Source organism: Oncorhynchus gorbuscha, linkage group LG07 (assembly GCF_021184085.1).
Source record: "Oncorhynchus gorbuscha isolate QuinsamMale2020 ecotype Even-year linkage group LG07, OgorEven_v1.0, whole genome shotgun sequence".
Classification (NCBI taxonomy): Eukaryota; Metazoa; Chordata; class Actinopteri; order Salmoniformes; family Salmonidae; genus Oncorhynchus; species Oncorhynchus gorbuscha.
Genome location: NC_060179.1, coordinates 63,712,802 through 63,734,964, shown reverse-complemented (window position 1 = coordinate 63,734,964; position 22,163 = coordinate 63,712,802). Strand labels below are relative to the sequence as shown.

At 42.9% G+C, this 22,163-nt stretch overlaps 1 protein-coding gene and 1 long non-coding RNA gene across 6 annotated transcripts; one reads left to right on the top strand and one right to left on the bottom strand.

Moving 5' to 3' along the window:
* Nucleotides 1-1,035: 1,035 nt before the first annotated feature.
* LOC124040224 lies at nt 1,036-5,947 on the bottom strand. The gene is made up of 3 exons (XR_006839696.1): nt 5,828-5,947; nt 4,175-4,289; nt 1,036-1,913 (listed from the first exon to the last, which is right to left on the bottom strand). It is a non-coding gene; the product is annotated as an uncharacterized LOC124040224 (long non-coding RNA).
* Nucleotides 4,725-17,875, top strand: LOC124040223 (casein kinase I-like). 5 transcript variants are annotated; one of them, XM_046357189.1, is made up of 10 exons: nt 4,725-5,207; nt 9,965-10,075; nt 10,449-10,597; nt 10,833-11,061; nt 11,158-11,328; nt 11,568-11,716; nt 11,861-12,047; nt 14,047-14,186; nt 14,786-14,856; nt 15,921-17,875. In XM_046357189.1, exons 1-9 carry the CDS (start codon nt 5,132-5,134, stop codon nt 14,834-14,836), a joined length of 1,263 nt encoding a protein of 420 aa, XP_046213145.1. In that variant the 5' UTR covers nt 4,725-5,131; the 3' UTR covers nt 14,837-14,856; nt 15,921-17,875. The 5 variants fall into 5 exon arrangements, with proteins under 5 accessions (XP_046213145.1, XP_046213148.1, XP_046213147.1 ...); XM_046357192.1 differs by having other exon boundaries at nt 4,726-5,207; nt 14,781-14,856; XM_046357193.1 differs by having other exon boundaries at nt 4,727-5,207; nt 11,879-12,047; nt 14,781-14,856.
* Nucleotides 17,876-22,163: the final 4,288 nt, after the last annotated feature.

The following is a 22,163-nucleotide window of genomic DNA, read 5'->3' as shown; positions in this document are numbered from 1 at the left end:
GAAGAAGAAATGTGCACTAAAAGGGATGTAAACGAATTTGTGCACAGAATTTGAGAGAAATACGTTTTTGTGCCTATGGAACATTTCGGGATCATTTACTTCAGCACATAAAAAATGGGACCAACATGTTGTGTTTATATTTTTGTTCAGTATAAGTGATACCAAATCTAGACTTTGGTAATTACAGTGTCTTTGGAAAGTATTCAGACCCCTTGACTTTTTCCATGTTTGTTAGGTTACCATCAGGTTTTTGGTCACCTCCTTGACCAAGGTCCTCCCCCGATTGCTCAGTTTGGCTGAGCAGCCAGCTCTAGGAAGAAAGAGTCTTGGTGTTTCCAAACTTATTCCATTTAAGAATGAGCTAATACTCCAAAAGAGGAACAGGATCTCAAGCAGTAGAAAACGAGAGGTGCTGGAACTCATCTCCAGTGAGCTCCTGACCAATTCAAGCATTGGTAGACAGGAAACACTCCACAGTGTTTTTCTGAAGTTGTGTTTTGAAAGGTTAACACGTTATTCATCAGTACTGGTGTGATCCACAACAGGTGTCTAGACATGAGTGTGGGCCTATGTCCCAGAATCATTCAGTTGTCATAAATATAGATTACATGGCAGCCTATTGTTTTCATGAGGGGAAGTGCTGAAAGTATGATTGGATTAGTTTACCTCACATTGGCAGGCATTCCAACACGTGCAGCAGTGGTGTGTTTATTTGTGCATACACTAGCTAATTGTCAGGGGCTTATAGTAGTTGTCCTGAGTCTTGGGTCAATGAGAAAACCTTTCCACATAAGACCACATCACAAACATGCATTACTCTGTAGGCTATTAACTGTTTGTTTGATGAGGTTAATCAAATAAAGAATGAAAAACAATTGGTTTGGCTGTATATGCAATGAAACTATTTAGGCTACCGAAAGAAATCATTTTATTAAACGTTACATCAGATTTGGCTAAATACCTAGAAACATCTTAATACTGATTAAATCTATCATGCAAGTTTCGGTTATGAAATTCTTTCTACAGCTACACATTGTCTTTTTTTCTCTCTGTTCTTTCTCTTTCCCTCCTTCTGCTCCGCGCATTGTCAAACACGTGCAGCACACGTTACACAATCCAAACAACAACAGTGCTGCCATGTGAGTGGCCCAAACTATAGAAATTGTGCCTGAACAGCTTCAGGGATTGGTCCATATGTGACCAATCACAAAAATCACAAGCGCTCTTCAGATTAGTGGGCGTTGCCTCCAGGACTTTGACAGCTGTCATGAGTGAAAACTTGTCTGTCTGTTCCTGAGCAATACAAACATCATATTGACAATGAATCTTATTTCCATAATTTTCAATGTATGTTTTTGACATTCTTAGAAAGTTTTGAAATACAATTGACATTTACATTGTGAGAATTCTATTTTTACTCAGTTGTTGTTCAGTATGCAATATACAGTTGGAAAGTATTCAAACCCCATGACTTTTCCCACAGTTTTTTACGTTACACCCTTATTCTAAAATTTATTAAATTGCTTTTTTTCCCTCATCAATCTACACACAATACCCCATAATGACAAAGGAAAAACAGTTTTTTAGAAATGTTTGCAAATGTGTATTAAAAAACTGAAATAACACATTTACGTAAGTATTCAGACCCTTTGCTCAGTACTTTGTGGAATCACCTTTGGCAGCGATTACTGCATAGAGTATTATTGGATATGCTATTAGCTTGGCACACCTGTATTTGGGAAGTTTCTCCCATTCTTCTTTGCAGATCCTCTAATGCTCTGTCAGGTTGGATGGGGAGTGTTGCTGCACCACCATTTTCAGGTCTCTCCAGAGATCTTCGATCGGACTTTGGCTGGGCCGCTCAAGTACATTCAGAGACTTGTACCGATGCCACTCCTGAGCTGTCTTGGAACCTCAAATCAAATACACATGGTTAGCAGATGTTATTGCGAGTGTAGCGAAATTCTTGTGCTTCTAGTTGTGCAGCAATATCTAACAAGTAATCTAACAATTCTACAACACCTAGCTAATACACACTAATGTAAATAAAGGAATGGGATAAGGATATATACATATAAATATATTGATGAGCAATGACCGAGTGACATAGGCAAGATGCAATAGATGGTATACAATACAGTATATATATATATATATATTATATATATATATATATATATATATATATATATATGTGAGATGACTAATGAAAGACATGTAAACATTTTTAAAGTGCCATTATTAAAGTGACTAGTGATCCATTTATAAAAGTGGCCAATGATTTCAAGTTTGTATGTATGCAGCAGCCTCTATGTTAGTGATGGCTGTTCAACAGTCTGATGGCCTTGAGATGGAAGCTATTTTTCAGTCTCTTTCGGTCCCAGCTTTGATGCACCTGTACTGATGCTTGGCCCCAGTCTGAGGTCCTGAGTGCTCTGGAGCAGGTTTTTATCAAGGATCTCTCTATACTTTGCTCCGTTCATCTTTCCCTCAATCCTGACTACTCCCAGACATTTTGTGGTACCCTTTCCCAGATCTGTGCTTTGACACAATCTTGTCTCAGACTTCTACGGACAATTCATTTGACCTCATGGCTTGGTTTTTGCTCTGACGTGCACTGTCAACTGTGGGATATATAGACCAGTGTGTGCCTTTCCAAATCACGTCCAACCAATTGAATTTACCACAGATGGACTCCAATCAAGTTGTAGAAACATCTCAAGGATGATCAGTGAAAACAGGATGCACCTGAGTTCTATTTCGAGTCTCATAGCGAAGGGTCTGAATACTTACGTAAATAAGGTATTTCTCTTTTCGCTTTGTCGTTATGTAGATTGCTGAGGATTTATTTTTATTTAATCCATTTTAGAATAAGGCTGTAACGTAACAAAATATGGAAAAAGTCAAGGGACCTGAATCCTTTCTGAAGGCACTGTGTGTACTGTACAATGAGGCCTATTGAAGTTTTTAGGATGGTTTTCCTGTGCCTGAGACACAGGCAAATGTATACACACGCATACACACAAATGTATACACACACGCACAAATGTATACACACACACGCACAAATGTATACACACGCACACACACACAAATGTATACACACACACAAACACAAATGTATACACACGCACACACAAATGTATTCACATGCACGACACAACCATATCTCAGCATCCCACTAATTTCATTGAAAAAACGTGGAAACAATGTTGATTCAACCGGTGTGTGCCCAGTGGGATGTGTGATCTCAATCACCTGACTTGGTTAGGCATCTTGAACAAGAGTCCAGAAATCAAAATAAATACTATTGAAGTAGGAAAATGGGAAAACATGACTAATGTGAATAAATGAATAACTAAATGTTTCTATTTTGAACAAAACACCATATGAGCCATCCCTATATGAGCAGTAGACAGAGTATGAATAGGAGCCTGTGGTAATTTGCTTCTCCTGACCCTGCACAGAGCTGTGGGCATGGGCCAGTGATTTGTGTCTATCCTACATGCATCCCTTCAGATAATATGTCCCAAGGAAATGTTTGCTGCTGACCCAGTTCCCTACTTAGCAGAAATAACTGCAGTCTTCAGAGATGTTGCCGCAAGAGAGAGAGTGAGCTTATCAAACTACTTCCACCTCTCTCATGCTCCATCCACAGCAGGAAGGATATGTTTTATTTTATGCATACAGGCTTCATCATCAGTTTTTTACTGCAATTTGAATATTTAATTCTGAGTAGAACAAGAACTGATACTGTTCGAAAGTAATGGATGTGTCTACCAACTAATACAACCTGCAAGCTCCCCCAGCACAATAGCCAACAAACAACTAGGTCATGCAAGGTTTATGGATTCATTTGGCCTTTTTCCTGCTCCCTTACTAAATAATCCTGTATATTTAGGGTATTTTGGTCTATTCAGCCCCAGACGAGTGGCTGTGTCACAGGATTACTGAGAGAGAGCAAGACAGGATTTATCCCTGATATAACTTGTCTATCTCTATCTGTTTGTTTATGTGTGTGTGTGTGTGTGTGTGTGTGTGTGTGTGTGTGTGTGTGTGTGTGTGTGTGTGTGTGTGTGTGTGTGTGTGTGTGTGTGTGTGTGTGTGTGTGTGTGTGTGTGTGTGTGTGTGTGTGTGTGTGTGTGTGTTTTCATGAGTACATACGTTGGTACACCTGTGTTTGCTTTCTGTTGTTGTCCTCTCTGTTGATTTGGCCTCAAATTCAGGTCACAGTACATCCCTGCCTTAGCCACTGTGACATCACCCCAGTGGGAGCCAAAAATCCTAACCTAATTAGGAGGAACCACATAACACCTTACATCAGTCTCTCCATCCCCAATGGCACCCTCCTCCCCAGTTGTCTACTTTTGACCATGACCCTTAGGTCTCTGGTCAAGAGTAGTACACACAATAAGGAATATTGTGCCATTTGGGACACTTAATGGCCTTAGTTGGGGCAACTTCAACATACTGTGTGACCAGACTCTCACTTTTTTCAGTTTCACCATCATTGCCCATATTGATTTTTATAATGAAAAGACTGTAGAAGTCCTGTTTATAAACATGTTAGTATGTCTTTAGTATTCTTGGGTTGATTTTTTTATTTGGTGTATCAATCTTGTCTTTCTTGATACAATGTAGGTTTAAACACTAGAATAATTTATAATTTCCAAAGACCCATGCACCGTCCCTTTTTATGTGATCTGCGCAGGGTTGCTAGGACAAGTGATGTCACAGGCGAGTAACAGCCAGTCCACAACGGAGGACAATCCTACAGTGGGGAAGAAGCTTCCATCAAAATCCGTCTCCATCCTGCTTCATTTCGGGAAAGAGTACATTTTAAAAAGCAAGAACATAGTCTACGCGTTCTGAGCTTTTGGCAATAGCAATATCGTTGTGTTCTGAAAAAGACATAGGTATAAAAGGGATGGTGAAAGTTGGATTGTTACAGAAGGAATTTAATAATCTTCTATTATTCAGGGTAGGGGGGCGTCTGAATAAAGGAGTTTGTATAGCAGCAAAGTAAGGTGATATTTGGGGTGGTTAGGTAACCAAAGAGAGCAAAAACACCCGGGTGGATTTTTCAAAACAACACATTCTGAAGATTGCTTCGTAAGAATAACATTGAACCATGGAATTAAGAGTGGGAAACCGATACAGGCTGGGAAGGAAAATTGGAAGTGGATCCTTTGGAGACATCTATTTAGGTGAGTAACGTTAGTTAGCTAAATTCTCAACAATATTAGCTATACAATAACGTTACCGCATGCTAGTTAGTTAGCTAGCTAGGTACTGTCAATTGAACATTTAATCTAGCTAACGTTAGCTACTGTACTAGCTACCAAACACCGTCACTAACCTGATAAACTAGCTTACTATCGCAACATTACGTTGTACTTTAACCATGTTGCTTGGATTGTGAATAACATAAAACAAGCTGTCAATTTTCAGCACCTCTTGTCCCTTTGGCAAACCAGTAACGTTAACTAGTTATATACAGTCAGTATGAGGAAATAACGTTAGAATAGCCACTAACCAGCTAACGTTATCTAGCTAAGTTAGCTTGTCAAATTGAGATGCCTCTATCCAAGCAAAGCCCATGACAGTTTCACAAAACAACAGGACAGCTGAAGCCAAGCAGGTAGGCCTAATTGTCATTATTAATACAGAGATGACTACCTAGCTAGTCAATGTAATCTGGAAACTGCTTGATTGTTATTCATGTCTACTAAAGGTTTGGTTTTCAAACAGCAATAGGCATGACCCTGCTGGATCATGGATGGATAGAGGCGTTTTAATGATTTATTTTTAAATAGAGTTCACTTACATACTGAAGAACAAGTCACCCACCCCAACTGAGTTTGCCAATATACATCCCATCTGTCAAATTTCAAGGGATGAAGGGCAGTTCGCTTGCTGCAGTAGAGCTAGCCAAATACCCTGTTCTCTGCTCTGCCCTCCAGGCAGTGGCACTTGCCCACATTTTTTAGGATGAAGCATAGTGAAGTTCTGAACTAGTTACCCATTTTATAGTCACAGTACAAGTGTACTTACTCTCCTGTAGCTTCCATTTGTTTGCTGAGTCTTTGTTTGCTGTGGCTGTCTTAGAATTTAGGCAAGCTACTATGAATGACAGTATTTCTGTCTAGTTTAAGGTAACTGCTGAAATGCATTGTTGTGGCTAGTTTCAACCATTTGTCACTCAGTCTTGGCAGGGGCCAACTCCCCTTAGCAGTTGTGTTGACTGTTGCTTGTGTGGTGTGTTTTAGTGTGTGTTTAGAGACTGGGCCCTCTGTTTTTTGCAGTGGTCCATAATCATCAGTCAACTGAAATTACATTCTAATGTGTTATCATCACCTCCAGGGTTTAGCTTACACATACTTTTGTCATAAAGGTCACTGAACACTTCTTGTTTTTGTATGAGTGAGTTTGAATCTTGTCATGCCATAACTGTAACTGTTGTCATAATGCTGGTATGATTCGTGGAGTCATGTTTTCCTATGTGTTATAGGGAGGAGTATTCCTATGTTAAATGCTAAATGGGTTTTTACAGGGCCTTATAGAGTTTCTGAATTTGGTGTATGTCCTATCCTCGTTGTATGCGTTTTCAGGTGACTGTATGAATTCCTCTGGTTGAGTTGAAGCAGGAGCACATCTCATCCAGCAACAGGGTTCGACACAATTGTCCAGCTTCTTGGCACTACTGTAGCACATGGCAGTTAGTGTATACAGCAGAAAGAGCTTATTGTTGATGGGGATGACATCTGCAAAGTTTCTAACAGCCATGTCGTTGTTTCACAAACCGCCTGTCAGATGTTTAACGCCTACTACTGCCCTACTATGTCCTGTCTGTCTGTACTAGCCTGTCACGAGTCACAGCTCCAAACCCCATCCCGCCACCTCTTCCCCTTTTCTAAACAAATAGTTCTAAACCCCATGTAAGGCCAAAAGGCTGCTTGACTTGCTTCTCAGTTGCTTGTTGTTGGATGTTTTGTTTTGAAAGGGTTGGGTCATTTGGATACTGACTGGAAACATTTTGTGGCAAATGTTATTCCCGTCTTTGAGTTGTTAAATGCACTGTTTGTGCATTTTTGGGTTCAGAGACAATGACTGGGAAAAGTATATGATTTCTATGTTCTTACATGGCTGCAGTTATGGTCGATATATGAATTATGTTGCACATGTATAAGTCATTAAACTTCTATAGTGCTTTTCATAGAATCTCAAAGCGCTTTAAGAACAACAAACAAGCAACATATGATGACGGGTCAACCAATCGAGGTCAAGTATGCAGATGAGAAACCGCATGTCTAACTCCATTGAAGTTCAATGTTCCAACTCAACAGACATGAATCGTGTAGGGCTGAGTAGATGTTTTAAGAGGAGTAAACCTCTAAAAAGGTCATCCAGCCCACACCACTGCTCCAAACCACTAAGGATATGGTGTGGTTGTTTCCTTTTGACACCCTAGCTGGATTGTATAACCAGGCCTAGAACATCTTTATCTCTCCTAGGCTGCCTGCCTCTTCATTAAGCCTCTAGAAAATATTGAAACATTAAAACATTCTGACACCAATAGAACTATGTTGAGTTCATATAGTTTGAAGTACACATGAAGTACAATTTGTTCAAATGTGTTTAATTGCTAGAGCATACAGACTTGACTGCCAATTCTGTAGATTTTTTTCAATGCACATGAAGTAATCCATGTTTTGGAAGGCTAAACCATTATGAATTATGTCAGTCCTAAGTGCCCATTGTAATGGGACAGACAATATAATGTCAGCGAGGGGTGGATTTGCCCCCATCCTAGGTCACCTGTGTGTTCCTGCGTACTCCTCCGGTGTCAGTTTGGGGGGGGGCACACGCAGGTGTGTGGTGAACCCTCCTACACACAGAGGGGAAGCTCCAGTCAGCTGTATTTCCCTCTCTGCTCTGCTCTCCAGTGTGGACTAATGCATTCCCCTTTATGTAACCACATGTATGATTCATTCGACATGTTATTGTGTGTGTGTGCATGGAGGTGTTAAGTGCTTTTCAGGAGATGGTCTGAGTCATACATGGACTGTAAGCCTAATGTAAGCAAAGAGAAGTAGGCTCAGTACTAAAGTAACAGGCTAGGTGTGTTTTACATTGTAACTCTTCAAGCTGAGTCTTATGTAACACCTTGGACCATTTTTCACATATTAAACATAATTTCATGGTCCTGGGTAATGCTCTGCTGGCCCTCTATAGCTGGTCAAGTCACTCTGAATTTACGTTTTCACTGCTGCTGGGCAGGGTCAACACAAATGACCACAGCCACAAAGTCATAATAATGGCTATTTCTACAATTTATCTTCTTAAAATCTGATTTTAACCTTAACCACACTGTTGACCTCATGCCTAACTTTTTAAGACCAGAAAGCTAATTTCTGTTTATATTAATTTGTATAATTTTGCCCATTTGTATTTTCTGTCTCTGGTAACTAGTGACAACCACTGTGCAGGGAGGGATGGGCCTCGACTCACTCTCTACTCCCCTTCCCTGTTCTGTTGTCCCTTGTCTGTGCTCTTGTAGAATACTGGTTGAGGGGTGGAGATGATGTAGTTCATTATTCCTTGCCCACGAACATTCGACCACCCATCAGAGATGATTGCAATACAGTCTGCTTTCTCTATGATTTGCTTGAACTCGGTTGAACGTTGCATCCAGCAAGTTAGTAGATAAAGCCTGTCTGGTTGGAGGGGTGTATGCTGGGTGGAGAATATTCAGAAATCTCTTCCAATCTTGCCTGTGAGCATCAGAGCTGACCCAGTTCCATACACAGCTCGAGCAAGACATTCATCAGCATTTCTCTGACTATGTTCCTCCATTGAGTCAAAAAAACTTCTGATTCCAGGAGGACCATGAGCTGTTGCTATCGATAAGGTATCTGATTCATAATTTTCACCTTGAATAGAAGTAGAGGGACTTGTCAGATGTTGTGAGTGCTGAGGGAACTTTATGCACTTGGCCAGCTGATTCTGCATCTTTGTTGCATTCTTCACATAGGATTATGCACAGTATTTGCAAATGTACACAGCTTTTCCTTCTACATTAGCTGTAGTGAAATGTCTCCACACATTAGATAGTGCTCGTGACATTTTCATGTAAAGATGGGGAATAAAATAGCAACAAAAAAACAGATACAATTCCATGTACAGATAAATAGTTAAGCAGTTAGATTAAACAACTCCTTTGTAAGATTTTTTTTATTTTTATGAAATATGTATGAAAACAGGTGAATTAACACTCCTCAGTTAGCAGGCTCAAGCAAGCTAAAACCCACATGGTAGCAAGAACTAACTAGCAGAATTTAACAAGTTAGAAATGATTTAAACACACTTTGCTGTAGGCTACTATTTACTAGTTAACAAAAAATCATGTATGTCATATAAAATATGTTCACCCCACCCAGTATTGTAATCAAAACTTGCCAGAAAGCATGTAGTCCTTGGCTCAGACAGTGTAGTAGTGTGGGCTCAATAGCATCTCATTAGTGTGCAAGATCTTAAGAATCAGCTGTACATGTGTTGGAAGAATGAACTGTGTATGCAGAGGGTTGCAATTCCATTGAATTGGAGATAGTTTAACCAAACTTTTTCAATGAATTTAAGCAAAATTCCCGGGCTTAACTTCCCATGGAAAATGTCTGGGAAATCTTTGGAAATTTACCAGAAAATTTCTGACCCTTTGCAACCCTAGTCTGAATACTTTTTGAATGCACTGTGTATCCCCCCCGTCTGTGCTGCAATGCTCAGTCAGCAGGGACATGCACATCACAAGGGACCAGTTTCCCCTCCCTTCGTGGTCAGGAAAAAAACATCCAGGCCATAAACATTTCTAAGCATAAATCATGCTCTGTGAACCAAAATCAGTAATTGACTGCTCTCTATTCATCTCCATACATTTTTATCGATAGTCCTTCTCTTTGTCCCCCAGGCACAGACATCTCAGTGGGAGAGGAGGTGGCCATCAAGCTGGAATGTGTGAAGACCAAGCACCCACAGCTCCACATCGAGAGCAAGATCTACAAGATGATGCAGGGAGGAGGTGAGACCTGGGTCTAAACCATTATACATGGGCCTTGCTGTGGGCTCTCAGTCCTGGTCTATCTCTCCCTACTCCTCTCCTCTTTCTCTCCTATCTACCCCCTCCATTGCTCTCGTGCTCCCCCCACCCCACCTTCCCCCATTTTAATGTGGTTTTCACATCGCTGGACAACCAGGCAGTCATCCACATGAGTCAGTCAGTCCAGTCATGCCAGCCAGCAGCCTGAGAGAGTGGACTCAGTGGAACCTGTCATCTGATCACAGAGCCAGAGAAACACCACACAGGAAATCACATTAAACCCAATACAGAATGTCATTTAAGTGAACTAGAGATGGGTTTAGAAAACCTCCCATGTGTGTTTCTTCCATAACAGTGGGCATCCCTACAATAAAGTGGTGTGGAGCAGAGGGAGACTACAACGTGATGGTGATGGAGCTGCTAGGCCCCAGTCTGGAGGACCTGTTCAACTTCTGCTCCCGCAAGTTCAGCCTCAAGACTGTCCTGCTGCTGGCTGACCAGATGGTGAGACACAACTGACGGAGCGGGTGTTCACCAACAGCATGAAATATTCCGCTCTTATACTGACTATTAGGGCCACTTGTATCTTCTGAAGTTATGACCACTATATGCTATGAAATTTGCTTGCATGTTCGCTAGCTATTATTTGTTAGCAGATTAGAAGCGCAAAGTAAAGCGCTCCAGGAGGAGTAGTGTCCACTCCTGCTCTTATGTATGTGGAAAAAAAACTATTTTTCAGATCAGCCGTATTGAGTACATCCACTCTAAGAACTTCATCCACAGAGATGTGAAGCCTGACAACTTCCTGATGGGCCTGGGCAAGAAGGGCAACCTGGTGTACATCATTGACTTTGGCCTGGCCAAGAAGTACCGTGACGCCCGCACACACCAGCACATCCCCTACCGCGAGAACAAGAACCTGACCGGCACGGCACGCTACGCATCCATCAACACACACCTGGGGATAGGTAGGTTGCATACACACACCTGGACATTGATCTCACACACACACTATTCAAACAGGGCCAGTGTGTGACTTTCTCCTTCCCTCCCTCTCTCTACAGAGCAGTCTCGTCGTGATGACCTGGAGTCTCTTGGTTACGTCCTGATGTACTTCAACCTGGGCTCTCTGCCCTGGCAGGGACTCAAGGCCGCCACCAAGAGGCAGAAGTACGAACGCATCAGTGAGAAGAAGATGTCCACCCCTATCGAGGTGCTCTGCAAGGGATACCCCTGTAAGTAGTCTGATTTATCATTCCTGGTTTTAGCATAGTTGATTTGTACAAACACACTCCTACTCTGTGCTTAGGTATGGATATCTATGACAGTGTAGGATTGTCTTTGTCCATTTGATTGTCTGTAATGTTTCTGTACCTCTTCAGAGGCCATGCTGTGACCCTGTAAAATAAAAGATGAAGTAATTTCCCTACAGGATGATAATAAAGGATTCTAACACTTTTCTCCCTCCTCACAGCGGAGTTCTCCACCTACCTGAACTTCTGTCGCTCTCTGCGGTTCGATGACAAGCCGGACTACTCGTACCTGAGACAACTGTTCAGAAACCTGTTCCACAGACAAGGCTTCTCCTACGACTACGTCTTTGACTGGAACATGCTCAAGTTTGTGAGTACTGCCTCTATTCATTGTTGATTAACAATCTATTAAACATATACTGTTTTTATTGCACATCTTAATAATCCTCTTAACAATTAGCCAATGGTACCTCAGTGGCAGTTTTCTGATCTAGTCTCCATTTCTACCCCTCTGACTGCCCCTAATTCCAAGGGGGCCAACCGTGCAGCGGAGGAGGCGGAGCGGGAGCGGAGGGACAGAGAGAATAGGCTGAGACACGGCAGAAATCCTGGGGCCAGGGGACTCCCGGCCGCCTCAGGACGACCCCGAGGAACACAGGATCCGGCGCCACCTACACCCCTCACACCCACCTCACACACAGGTTAGTGTCTCTCTCTCTCTCACACTTTGATATATGGTTTACATAATAATGTTATTGTCTCTTGTCATGGTCAGGAAGTACAGTGGGGCAAAAAAGTATTTAAACCACAGCCATCATGTTTCCCAGCATGCTCAATGCAGGTGATTAAAAAAAATTGTGGGGGGAGGTTTTGTACATTGATTAATGTTGTGCTACTCAAATATAAATTCCATACATTTTTCTAAACTAATCCAATGTGTTACTTGAATGTATTGCACACATTACTGAAATGGTTGTCCAGTTTAAATGCATTTGATACTCATATTTTAGTCTTCCCAACCCTGGCAGTCATTCTGAATAAAAGTTGAGTGAATACAAATTCCTAATGTTGATGTTCCCACTCTGGCTGAATTCCAATTGGAATTACACATTACTTTGCAAGCCATCATAAATGTGAATTTCAGGCCTGATGTGGCCTGTAAACCATGTGTTTCTGGCCACTGTATTGGGGTAAAACTAGTCCCTCAACATAAGGGTCTAGTATGAAGTATGTACAGTGGAGCAAAAAAGTATTTAGTCAGCCACCAATTGTGCAAGTTCTCCCACTTAAAAAGATGAGAGGCCTGTAATTTCAACTACAACAGACAAAATGAGGGAAAACAATCCAGAAAATCACATTGTAGGATTTTTTTATGAATTTATTTGCAAATTATGGTGGAAAATAAGTATTTGATCAATAACAAAAGTTTATCTCAATACTTTGTTATATACCCTTTGTTGGCAATGACAGAGGTAAAACGTTTTCTGTAAGTCTTCACAAGGTTTTCACACACTGTTGCTGGTATTTTAGCCCATTCTTCCATGCAGATCTCCTCTAGAGCAGGGCTGTTGCTGGGCAACATGGACTTTCAACTCCCTCCAAAGATTTTCTATGGGGTTGAGATCTGGAGACTGGCTAGGCCACTCCAGGACCTTGAAATGCTTCTTACGAAGCTACTCCTTCGTTGCCCGGGCGGTGTGTTTGGGATCATTGTCATGCTGAAAGACCCAGCCACGTTTCATCTTCAATGCCCTTGCTGATGGAAGGAGGTTTTCACTCAATCTCACGATACATGGCCCCATTCATTCTTTCCTTTACACGGATCAGTCGTCCTGGTCCCTTTGCAGAAAAACAGCCCCAAAGCATGATGTTTCCACCCCCATGCTTCACAGTAGATATGGTGTTCTTTGGATGCAACTCAGCATTCTTTGTCCTCCAAACACGATGAGTTGAGTTTTTACCAAAAAGTTATATTTTGGTTTCATCTGACCATATGACATTCTCCCAATCTTCTTCTGGATCATCCAAATGCTCTCTAGCAAACTTCAGACGGGCCTGGACATGTACTGGCTTAAGCAGGGGGACACGTCTGGCACTGCAGGATTTGAGTCCCTGGCGGCGTAGTGTGTTACTGATGGTAGGCTTTGTTACTTTGGTCCCAGCTCTCTGCAGGCCATTCACTAGGCCCCCCCCTGTGGTTCTGGGAGTTTTGTTAAACGTTCTTGTGATTATTTTGACCCCACGGGGTGAGATCTTGCGTGGAGCCCCAGATCGAGGGAGATTATCAGTGGTCTTGTATGTCTTCCATTTCGTAATAATTGCTCCCACAGTTGATTTCTTCAAACCAAGCTGCTTACCTATTGCAGATTCAGTCTTCCCAGCCTGGTGCAGGTCTACAATTGTGTTTCTGGTGTCCTTTGACAGCTCTTTGGTCTTGGCCATAGTGGAGTTTTGAGTGTGACTGTTTGAGGTTGTGGACAGGTGTCTTTTATACTGATAACAAGTTCAAACAGGACAGAGGAGCCTCTTAAAGAAGAAGTTACAGGTCTGTGAGAGCCAGAAATCTTGAAGTGTACCTATGATGAAAATGACAGGCCTCTCTCATCTTTTTAAGTGGGAGAACTTGCACAATTGGTGGCTGACTAAATACTTTTTTGCCCCACTGTATTTGTTTCTCCTGTCTCTTTCTCTCTCCTCTAGCCAACATGTCTCCACGACCGGCGTCCGGTATGGAACGAGAGAGAAAAGTGAGCATGCGGCTTCACCGAGGAGCTCCAGTTAACGTCTCCTCGTCCGACCTGACGGGACACCAGGACACCTCTCGCATGTCCACCTCACAGGTACAAGCTCGTCCCAACCCCAGATGCACCCTCTCGGCCCTCACCAGAACACCCCTGACCTCATACGACCACCGCCCATCATGACCCACCCCTCCAGAGGAATATGGAGAACAGAACCAATAAAGTTGTCTATAGGCAAAACCTAAACAGGAATGTCTCTTGACTTTGGATCTCAATAAGGAGTAGCTAGCTGTAAGTCTAGGAATGCATCAGTAAGGCCTGGCTTGCATCAACATGATTCAAGACATGAATAAACATGAAGATGTTTATTGGAGGGAGGCACTTCAACTAGCTAAGTAAAGGGCCCTGGCTTTAGTCTGCCAAACAAGACTAAAGGAAAAGATGCACAGAGGGAAATTCACCCCAGGATTGAGGGTACTGAAGAGGACACTATAATGAAATATCCCCACTCTCCTTAGGCAACATCGCCCTATTCTCCTTGGCGATCTCTTTACGTTTCCACTAGGTGATCATGAGAGTTGTAGTTTTTATCTCCCACACATTGGTGTGTTATAGTAAGCATGCCATACTACAGACCCAGATCCAGTTGTCTGACTTGACCTATGGCCTTCTCTCTCCCTCCCCTAACCTCAGAATAGCATTCCCTTCGACAATCACGCCAACTAGATGCTCGCCATATCCTTGTGTGATGGCCCGATGGCCACACTGGGTGAGTCCCGCTGAGGCTGGCGCTGGGTTCTAAAGTACCAGGGATGCACACCTCCAGTCCTAATGGGAAGTACTGTCTGTCTGCAGGCTCTCGTTCCTCTCTGATATACGCTATGAAAGGGAGTTGAGACAAGTAGCTTCAATGTTAACAGCTGATGACAAAAGGAACTACTTTTTGTTAGTCAGCTGGCCAGCCTATTCCCTTTCATAGCGTATTGATCATTCAATGAGCCTGACTTGCCAGGTCCTATTGGACCAGATGCCTCAGTTATTCTGATGCATCTGACACTGTCTCCCTTGAGAACTGGAGCAGTGCATTCCAACCTTGTGATAACAAACAAACGTGTGGAACCAGTGTTTCTGCTATTTCTGGCTGTTACCCTACCTAGCTCTGTGACCTATCCTCAGCACAGTGCTTGTGACTTGTTGCAGTGGTTGGACTGTGGTGATGCCTGTCTGACATTCTCCAGCATGTGACTGCATTGGTTCCTATCCTGCTCCTAACTCCCCAGTCTTACCTATAGAGGGGTGGGTGTGTGTCCTTCAAACCCTTATCTCCCTTGGCTTTTACCACTGCTCAATGCTGCATGGTTTTTCATAGGTCTCTGGAAATTATCACCAAGCTAAAGTTTAGATTTGCTATGTCTGAAAACTAAATGCAGTATATGCTTTCTTGTTCTGATGAGTGAATGACACACCAGACTGAGGCCATGTGGCCCATCGCTGCTTGCCTTCATCTCTCACACTATGTATCACCCTCAGCATATCTTCTGCACTACATGGAAATACTGCTGTTTCTGCTGATCAATGTGACAATATTCATCTATTGTCAGGCCTTCATGCATGATATGGTTTTGAAACTTCTGATGTTTCAAGTCTGGTATTTTTATTTCAACTTAAGTGCAGTGTTGTGTAGATGAAATTGAGTAATAATGTAAGTATAGTTCAGTATATTTAATGATAAGATGGAGATTGCATGCAGAGAAGCGAGAGTAGAGATCCCCGCCTGCTGTAAATGTATGAGAGTATAAAAGTTGACCCCTCCCCTCTCTCTTCTCCCCTCAGTTGGTGTCTGGCATGATTCCTGGTGGCCTCCACTCTGCAGCACCTCGATGAGACAAGACCCACAATGCCACTGGCACAGAAGAGGACTGCACCAAGCCTGGCTCAACCAATCGGCAGCCAACTCGCTAGCTACTACAGAAAACATCGGAAGACCACCTCTCTCCTGACCTGGCAGTGTCTGGTTGTTCCTTTCTTTCACACTAGTTATCTTGTTCCTTGCCCACTCGGTCTCTCTCTTCCCTCTATGCTCTCTTTCTAGCTTTCTCTGTACTCTCAATTGTTTCGATAAAAAAACTTGGAAATAAGTGCCACATCTGCGACCTCTTTTCCCAGAGACATTTTCCATGCCTGTGCAGAGACTGGTCTTCGCTGTGATGGCGATCTAAACGAGTTCTTTTAAGACCGAAACGACAAACGGAACAACAACAACTGCCACCGTTATTGCCGTGGTTACTACTCCTCATACATGGCACTTTGTCAATAAAGACACTCATTTCTACTCCCACTGTACATCACTACATTATAAATCTGATATGAAAAGAGCTGATCCAAGATTGAGGCTCTGTTTTAAATGGGTCGTTTTGGGTGTACTGCTTTTCATTTGTACTTATTTACAGATCTGTTTTCTCTGACCACCAGTTGGTTTTCTATTGTTTTCACAGCTCTGGTCTGTAACTCTAAAGCCATTTGTAATACATACTATTTGCATGTTTTAACAATCGGCCTCCCTTTCAACTGCTGATATGTGGGGTTTTAACTCTAAATCACATCTGAAATTCTCATCTGTATTTCTAGATGGGGTTTTATGGTCAAAGTTGCTCAAGTTGTATATGTATAGGAGGGCCCCGTAAAGGTTTCCTTTTCTCCCCAACCAAGACAGTCTCTCATGGACTACTGTACAGATCTACATGCTCAATTCCTGTTATTTGTAATATTTCTAAGCTGTGAAATACATGTATTATAGATGTTTACTTTTTGAGGTGAATTTGGGTTGGGTTTCTTAAATTGGGTCTGCTCAAAAGTGTGACATCACTGTCCTATAATCGGTCTGGTTCGGTCCAGTTTTGGGCTGTCATAATCATTGTCCGTGCCCATGCTTGTGCTGCGTCTGTCCAAAAAGATGAAGTGCAGGATTGTTTTAGTTGGAGTGCCTCAAATTCACAAATTGAGAGCACTCACAGAGACTTACCAGTGTCAGTTTAAAATAGCAGCCATTTAACAATGATTTTGTTTGATTGTGAACTGACATTTTTATATTTTCTTATTGTCTCCATGATGTGAACACTGGTGTTATTTTTACATGTTTTGAGAAATAAAATGGTGCTGCACTGATGTGGCTACAAGCAGAGGCACGTGCACTTAACTAAACATCTGTGTTTACTTTGTATCTCCTGATACATTAACCGATTGACACTTCTCTTGGGTGGGCTATGGTCTTTGACGTTCAACTCAATGGTCGCGTTACCCTGTTCAGACGTTGCATGCATCAACCAATGATTGCGTGCCACATCGACTGCTGTCGGGCATGAGATCGCTATAACATCTGGTTAGCTGATACGTTAAATACCTATCCATGCTTTGTAAGATCTGACATGCTTCAGCAACACCTGGACAGAGTAACACGCCAAATCTCTACTGATCTTCAGCAAAGAGTGTGGAGCAAGAGTTTGGGATATTCAACTCAACCTCAGTCAACAAAATGTGTATTTTTAGGGTCTGCACAGCTGAATCATTACCATGGTTCACCCTTATAGAACCATTTTAATGCAGGCCTGATTCCTGACTAGTCATTTTATCCTATGGTTTAACCCATGGGCAGTTTGGTCAATCACTGACTCACCCTTCTATGTGTAATTAACTAAGCTACCAGCTCTGAAATAATATTACTTTCTCTCATTTGTATTTGCCACTGTATTTGTGTACTTTAAAAACTGTAAATAAATGAAGTACTTGTACTCTGTGTGCTTTCATTTTCAAACGTGGAAAGAAAAGGTATATATAGTTAATATATTTGATGTCTTAACCTGTGTGCAGACTACCACTAGACGTGCACACTGCAATTGCCCTACGCTGGAGACCTGAAGGGGAAGACCTAACCCGGGGAACCCTAACCAAAAAGGCCGCAGACTGGAAGCAGTGGGGATCTCTTGTGGATGCCTCAAGACAAAAAGAGGATTTAATAAATGAGTAAATGTCTATCACCCTATATTGGAGATGATCTCCTAGATCAGGGGTATTGCTCTGTTTTACCTGACACCTTTTGTCTTAGGTCTAAATGAGTCCTTGATTAGAGGGAAAGAATCAGAAAAAATATATATTTTTCATTATCATACTAAAATACAAACCATGCCTGTGTTGGCCAAAAGAGTGTGAGAAAAGGTTGTGTTACGCCCAAAGACCCTTAGAGGGCGGTATTAGACAGCCTTGAACGCTCTCAAGGGGTTTACTACCATGCACAATCAATGTCGTAGCCAGCTAACTTTGATAAACAACCAGAAATAAACACTTGATTTTCCTGCTTCGTTAAGAAAGCTAAACATGTGTTCGGTTGTTGAGTCAATTAGACCGTGCCCATTTCAAGCTTATCGTTCAAAAAAAGTCAAAAGTGATTTCAGAATATTCAGGCAAGTTAACTGGCTAACTCCTTGGTCTTGCTTTGTAGTACACCCCTCAGATGCTGTACCTCAGGGGAAAAAAACATGATTCAGTCAACTGAGATACACAAATCAAATCAAATCAAATGTATTTATATAGCCCTTCGTACATTAGCTGATATCTCAAAGTGCTGTACAGAAACCCAGCCTAAAACCCCAAACAGCAAGCAATGCAGGTGTAGAAGCACGGTGGCTAGGAAAAACTCTCTAGAAAGGCCAAAACCTAGGAAGAAACCTAGAGAGGAACCAGGCTATGTGGGGTGGCCAGTCCTCTTCTGGCTGTGCCGGGTGGAGATTATAACAGAACATGGCCAAGATGTTCAAATGTTCATAAATGACCAGCATGGTCGAATAATAACAAGGCAGAACATTCAGGTGGACCGGGGACAGCAAGGAGTCATCATGTCAGGTAGTCCTGGGGCACGGTCCTAGGGCTCAGGTCCTCCGAGAGAGAGAAAGAAAGAGAGAATTAGAGAGAGCATATGTGGGGTGGCCCGTCCTCTTCTGGCTGTGCCGGGTGGAGATTATAACAGAACATGGCCAAGATGTTCAAATGTTCATAAATGACCAGCATGGTCGAATAATAGTAAGGGAGAACAGTTGAAACTGGAGCAGCAGCATGGCCAGGTGGACTGGGGACAGCAAGGAGTCATCATGTCAGGTAGTCCTGGGGCATGGTCCTAGGGCTCAGGTCAGTTGAAACTGGAGCAGCAGCATGGCCAGGTGGACTGGGGACAGCAAGGAGTCATCATGTCAGGTAGTCCTGGGGCATGGTCCTAGGGCTCAGGTCCTCCGAGAGAGAGAAAGAAAGAAGGAGAGAATTAGAGAACGCACACTTAGATTCACACAGGACACCGAATAGGACAGGAGAAGTACTCCAGATATAACAAACTGACCCTAGCCCCCGACACAAACTACTGCAGCATAAATACTGGAGGCTGAGACAGGAGGGGACAGGAGACACTGTGGCCCCATCCGAGGACACCCCCGGGCAGGGCCAAACAGGAAGGATATAACCCCACCCACTTTGCCAAAGCACAGCCCCCACACCACTAGAGGGATATATTCAACCACCAACTTACCATCTTGAGACAAGGCTGAGTATAGCCCACAAAGATCTCCGCCACGGGCTGGGGGGGGGGGGCAACCCAGACAGGATGACCACAACAGTGAATCACACCATAAATTGTGTTAATTAATAATGGTTCTTAATCCCATTTGAAGTGATTAAGGGCCGTTGTTGATTTGGCATAGCGCTACCACCAATACACTACCCCCAGCTAGGGTTCTGTACAACACAAATCTTGCCTAAAATGATTGGAAAGTTGGCCTAACATGTATGTGTGTTTTATTACTTACCCATTAGAGCATTTGAAGAGTCAACCACCATTCAAGCACTTTCTCCAAATAATATATTTATTAGGTTGGCATAGCAACACGTCAGGAAGCCAACTACACAGTATCTCAGAAAGATAGGTATTGAATAAATCCGCAAGTTTTACAATCAACAAATACCCAAGCAGAGGGTGCTCATAGACATGATTGTGTATTTGAGGTTTTGTGTCTGTATATCTAGAATTCATAAATACAAAGATCTCACACAGACAGGCAGAACAAGATACAATCAGAGGATAGGACAATACTGACTACACACAGTTTTACAAGTGCAAAGCGAACCTTTGTAGAGCAGAGCAATGTGTGTTTGGCTGAGATAAGTGGTAAACTTGTCATCAAGTGACTTCATTGTAATAGAGAATTCAACAGTTGACAAAAATATCAAAATACTAAACTCCCTTTTTCAGGACCCTGTATTTCAAAGATAATTCGTAAAAATCGAAATAACTTCAGATCTTCATTGTAAAGGGTTTAAACGCTGTTTCCCATGCTTGTTCAATGAACAATAAACAATTAATGAACATGCACCTGTGGAACGGTCGTTAAGACACAAACATGCTGACCAGACTGGACACGTCGCGTGCGCGAGCGTCGCACTGCTCGTGCGCGCCAACGAGTGTCTGCGTTGCCAAGGGCTAAAATAGAAGTCATTCCTATTTCTGATGCAGAATGTGCTGAAAGTCCTGCCTCTCCCATTTCCTCTTTGGTTTATAGAAGCAGGTACCCACGTGTGCCATTTCCTCATTGGTTATACCCAAGTGGGTGATTGAAAGATGAAATGTTTTGCCAGTTGTCTGGTAAAAGTGTAGATGCCAATCACCATATAAGTTCAGAGGTGAAAAAGCCAAGTAGAAGACCTTGTGCATTTAAAGTAAAATAACAACTCAATGTTTATATACCAGGACAAATTAGCTAGCAACAGCAAGCTAGCTAAATAGGACAAATTATTTAGCAAGTGCAAGCTAACTAACTAAATTCCCATACATGTTTAATGCTTTTCAACCTGTCCCCAAATTAATGTAATTGGTTCAGTTTTTTGATATTTTAACCTGCATGTCGTGATCACGTTTGGTGTAGGGGGACAGCCGGTTTGGATTCTGTGTAACAGCTTACACACAGTAGGCAATTAAGGTCACAGTTATGAAAACTTAGGACACTAAAAATACTCTGAAAAACACCAAAAGAAAGATGCTCAGGATCCCTGCACATGTGTGTGAACGTGCCTTAGGCATGCTGCAAGGAGGCATGAGGACTGCAGATGTGGCTAGGGCAATAAATGGCAATGTCCGTACTGTGGGACACCTAAGACAGCACTACAGGGAGACAGGACAGACAGCTGATCGTCCTGGCAGTGGCAGACCACGTGTAACAACACCTGCACAGGATCGGTACATCCGAACATCACACCTGCGGGACAGGTACAGGATGGCGGCAACAACAACTGCCCAAGTTACACCAGGAACGCACAATCCCCCCATCAGTGATCAGACTGTCTGCAATAGGCTGAGAGAGGCTGGACTGAGGGCTTGTAGGCCTGTTGTAAGGCAGGTCCTCACCAGACATCACCGGCAACAACGTCACCTATGGGCACAAACCCACCGTCGCTGGCCCAGACGGGACTGGCAATAAGTCCTCCACACTGACGAGTCACGGTTTTGTCTCACCAGGGGTGATGGTCGGATTCACGTTTATTGTCGAAGGAATGAGCGTTACACTGAGGCCTGTACTCTGGAGCGGGATCGATTTGGAGGTGGAGGGTCCATCATGGTCTGGAGTGGTGTGTCACAGCATCATCGGACTGAGCTTGTTGTTATTGCAGGCAATCTCAACGCTGTGCGTTACAGGGAAGACATCCTCCTCCCTCATGTGGTACCCTTCCTGCAGGCTCATCCTGACATGACCCTCCAACATGACAATAGCACCAGCCATACTGCTCGTTCTGTGCGTGATTTCCTGCAAGACATGAATATCAGTGTTCTGCCACGGCCAGCGAAGAGCCCGGATCTCAATTCCATTGAGCACGTCTGGGACCTGTTGGATCGGAGGGTGAGGGCTTGGAGCAATCCCCCCAGAAATGTCTGGGAACTTGCAGGTGTCTTGGTGGAAGAGTGGGGTAACATTTCACAGCAAGAACTTGCAAATCTGGTGCAGTCCATGAGATGCACTGCAGTACTTAATGCAGCTGGTGGCCACC

Excerpts from the sequence above, each read along its gene's own strand:
- LOC124040223 (XM_046357189.1), top strand. The coding sequence starts at position 5,132 with ATGGAATTAAGAGTGGGAAACCGATACAGGCTGGGAAGGAAAATTGGA. Across the intron at positions 11,062-11,157 it reads CAACACACACCTGGGGATAG|AGCAGTCTCGTCGTGATGAC; the intron begins GTAGGTTGCATA and ends CTCTCTCTACAG. Across the intron at positions 11,329-11,567 it reads GCTCTGCAAGGGATACCCCT|CGGAGTTCTCCACCTACCTG; the intron begins GTAAGTAGTCTG and ends CCCTCCTCACAG.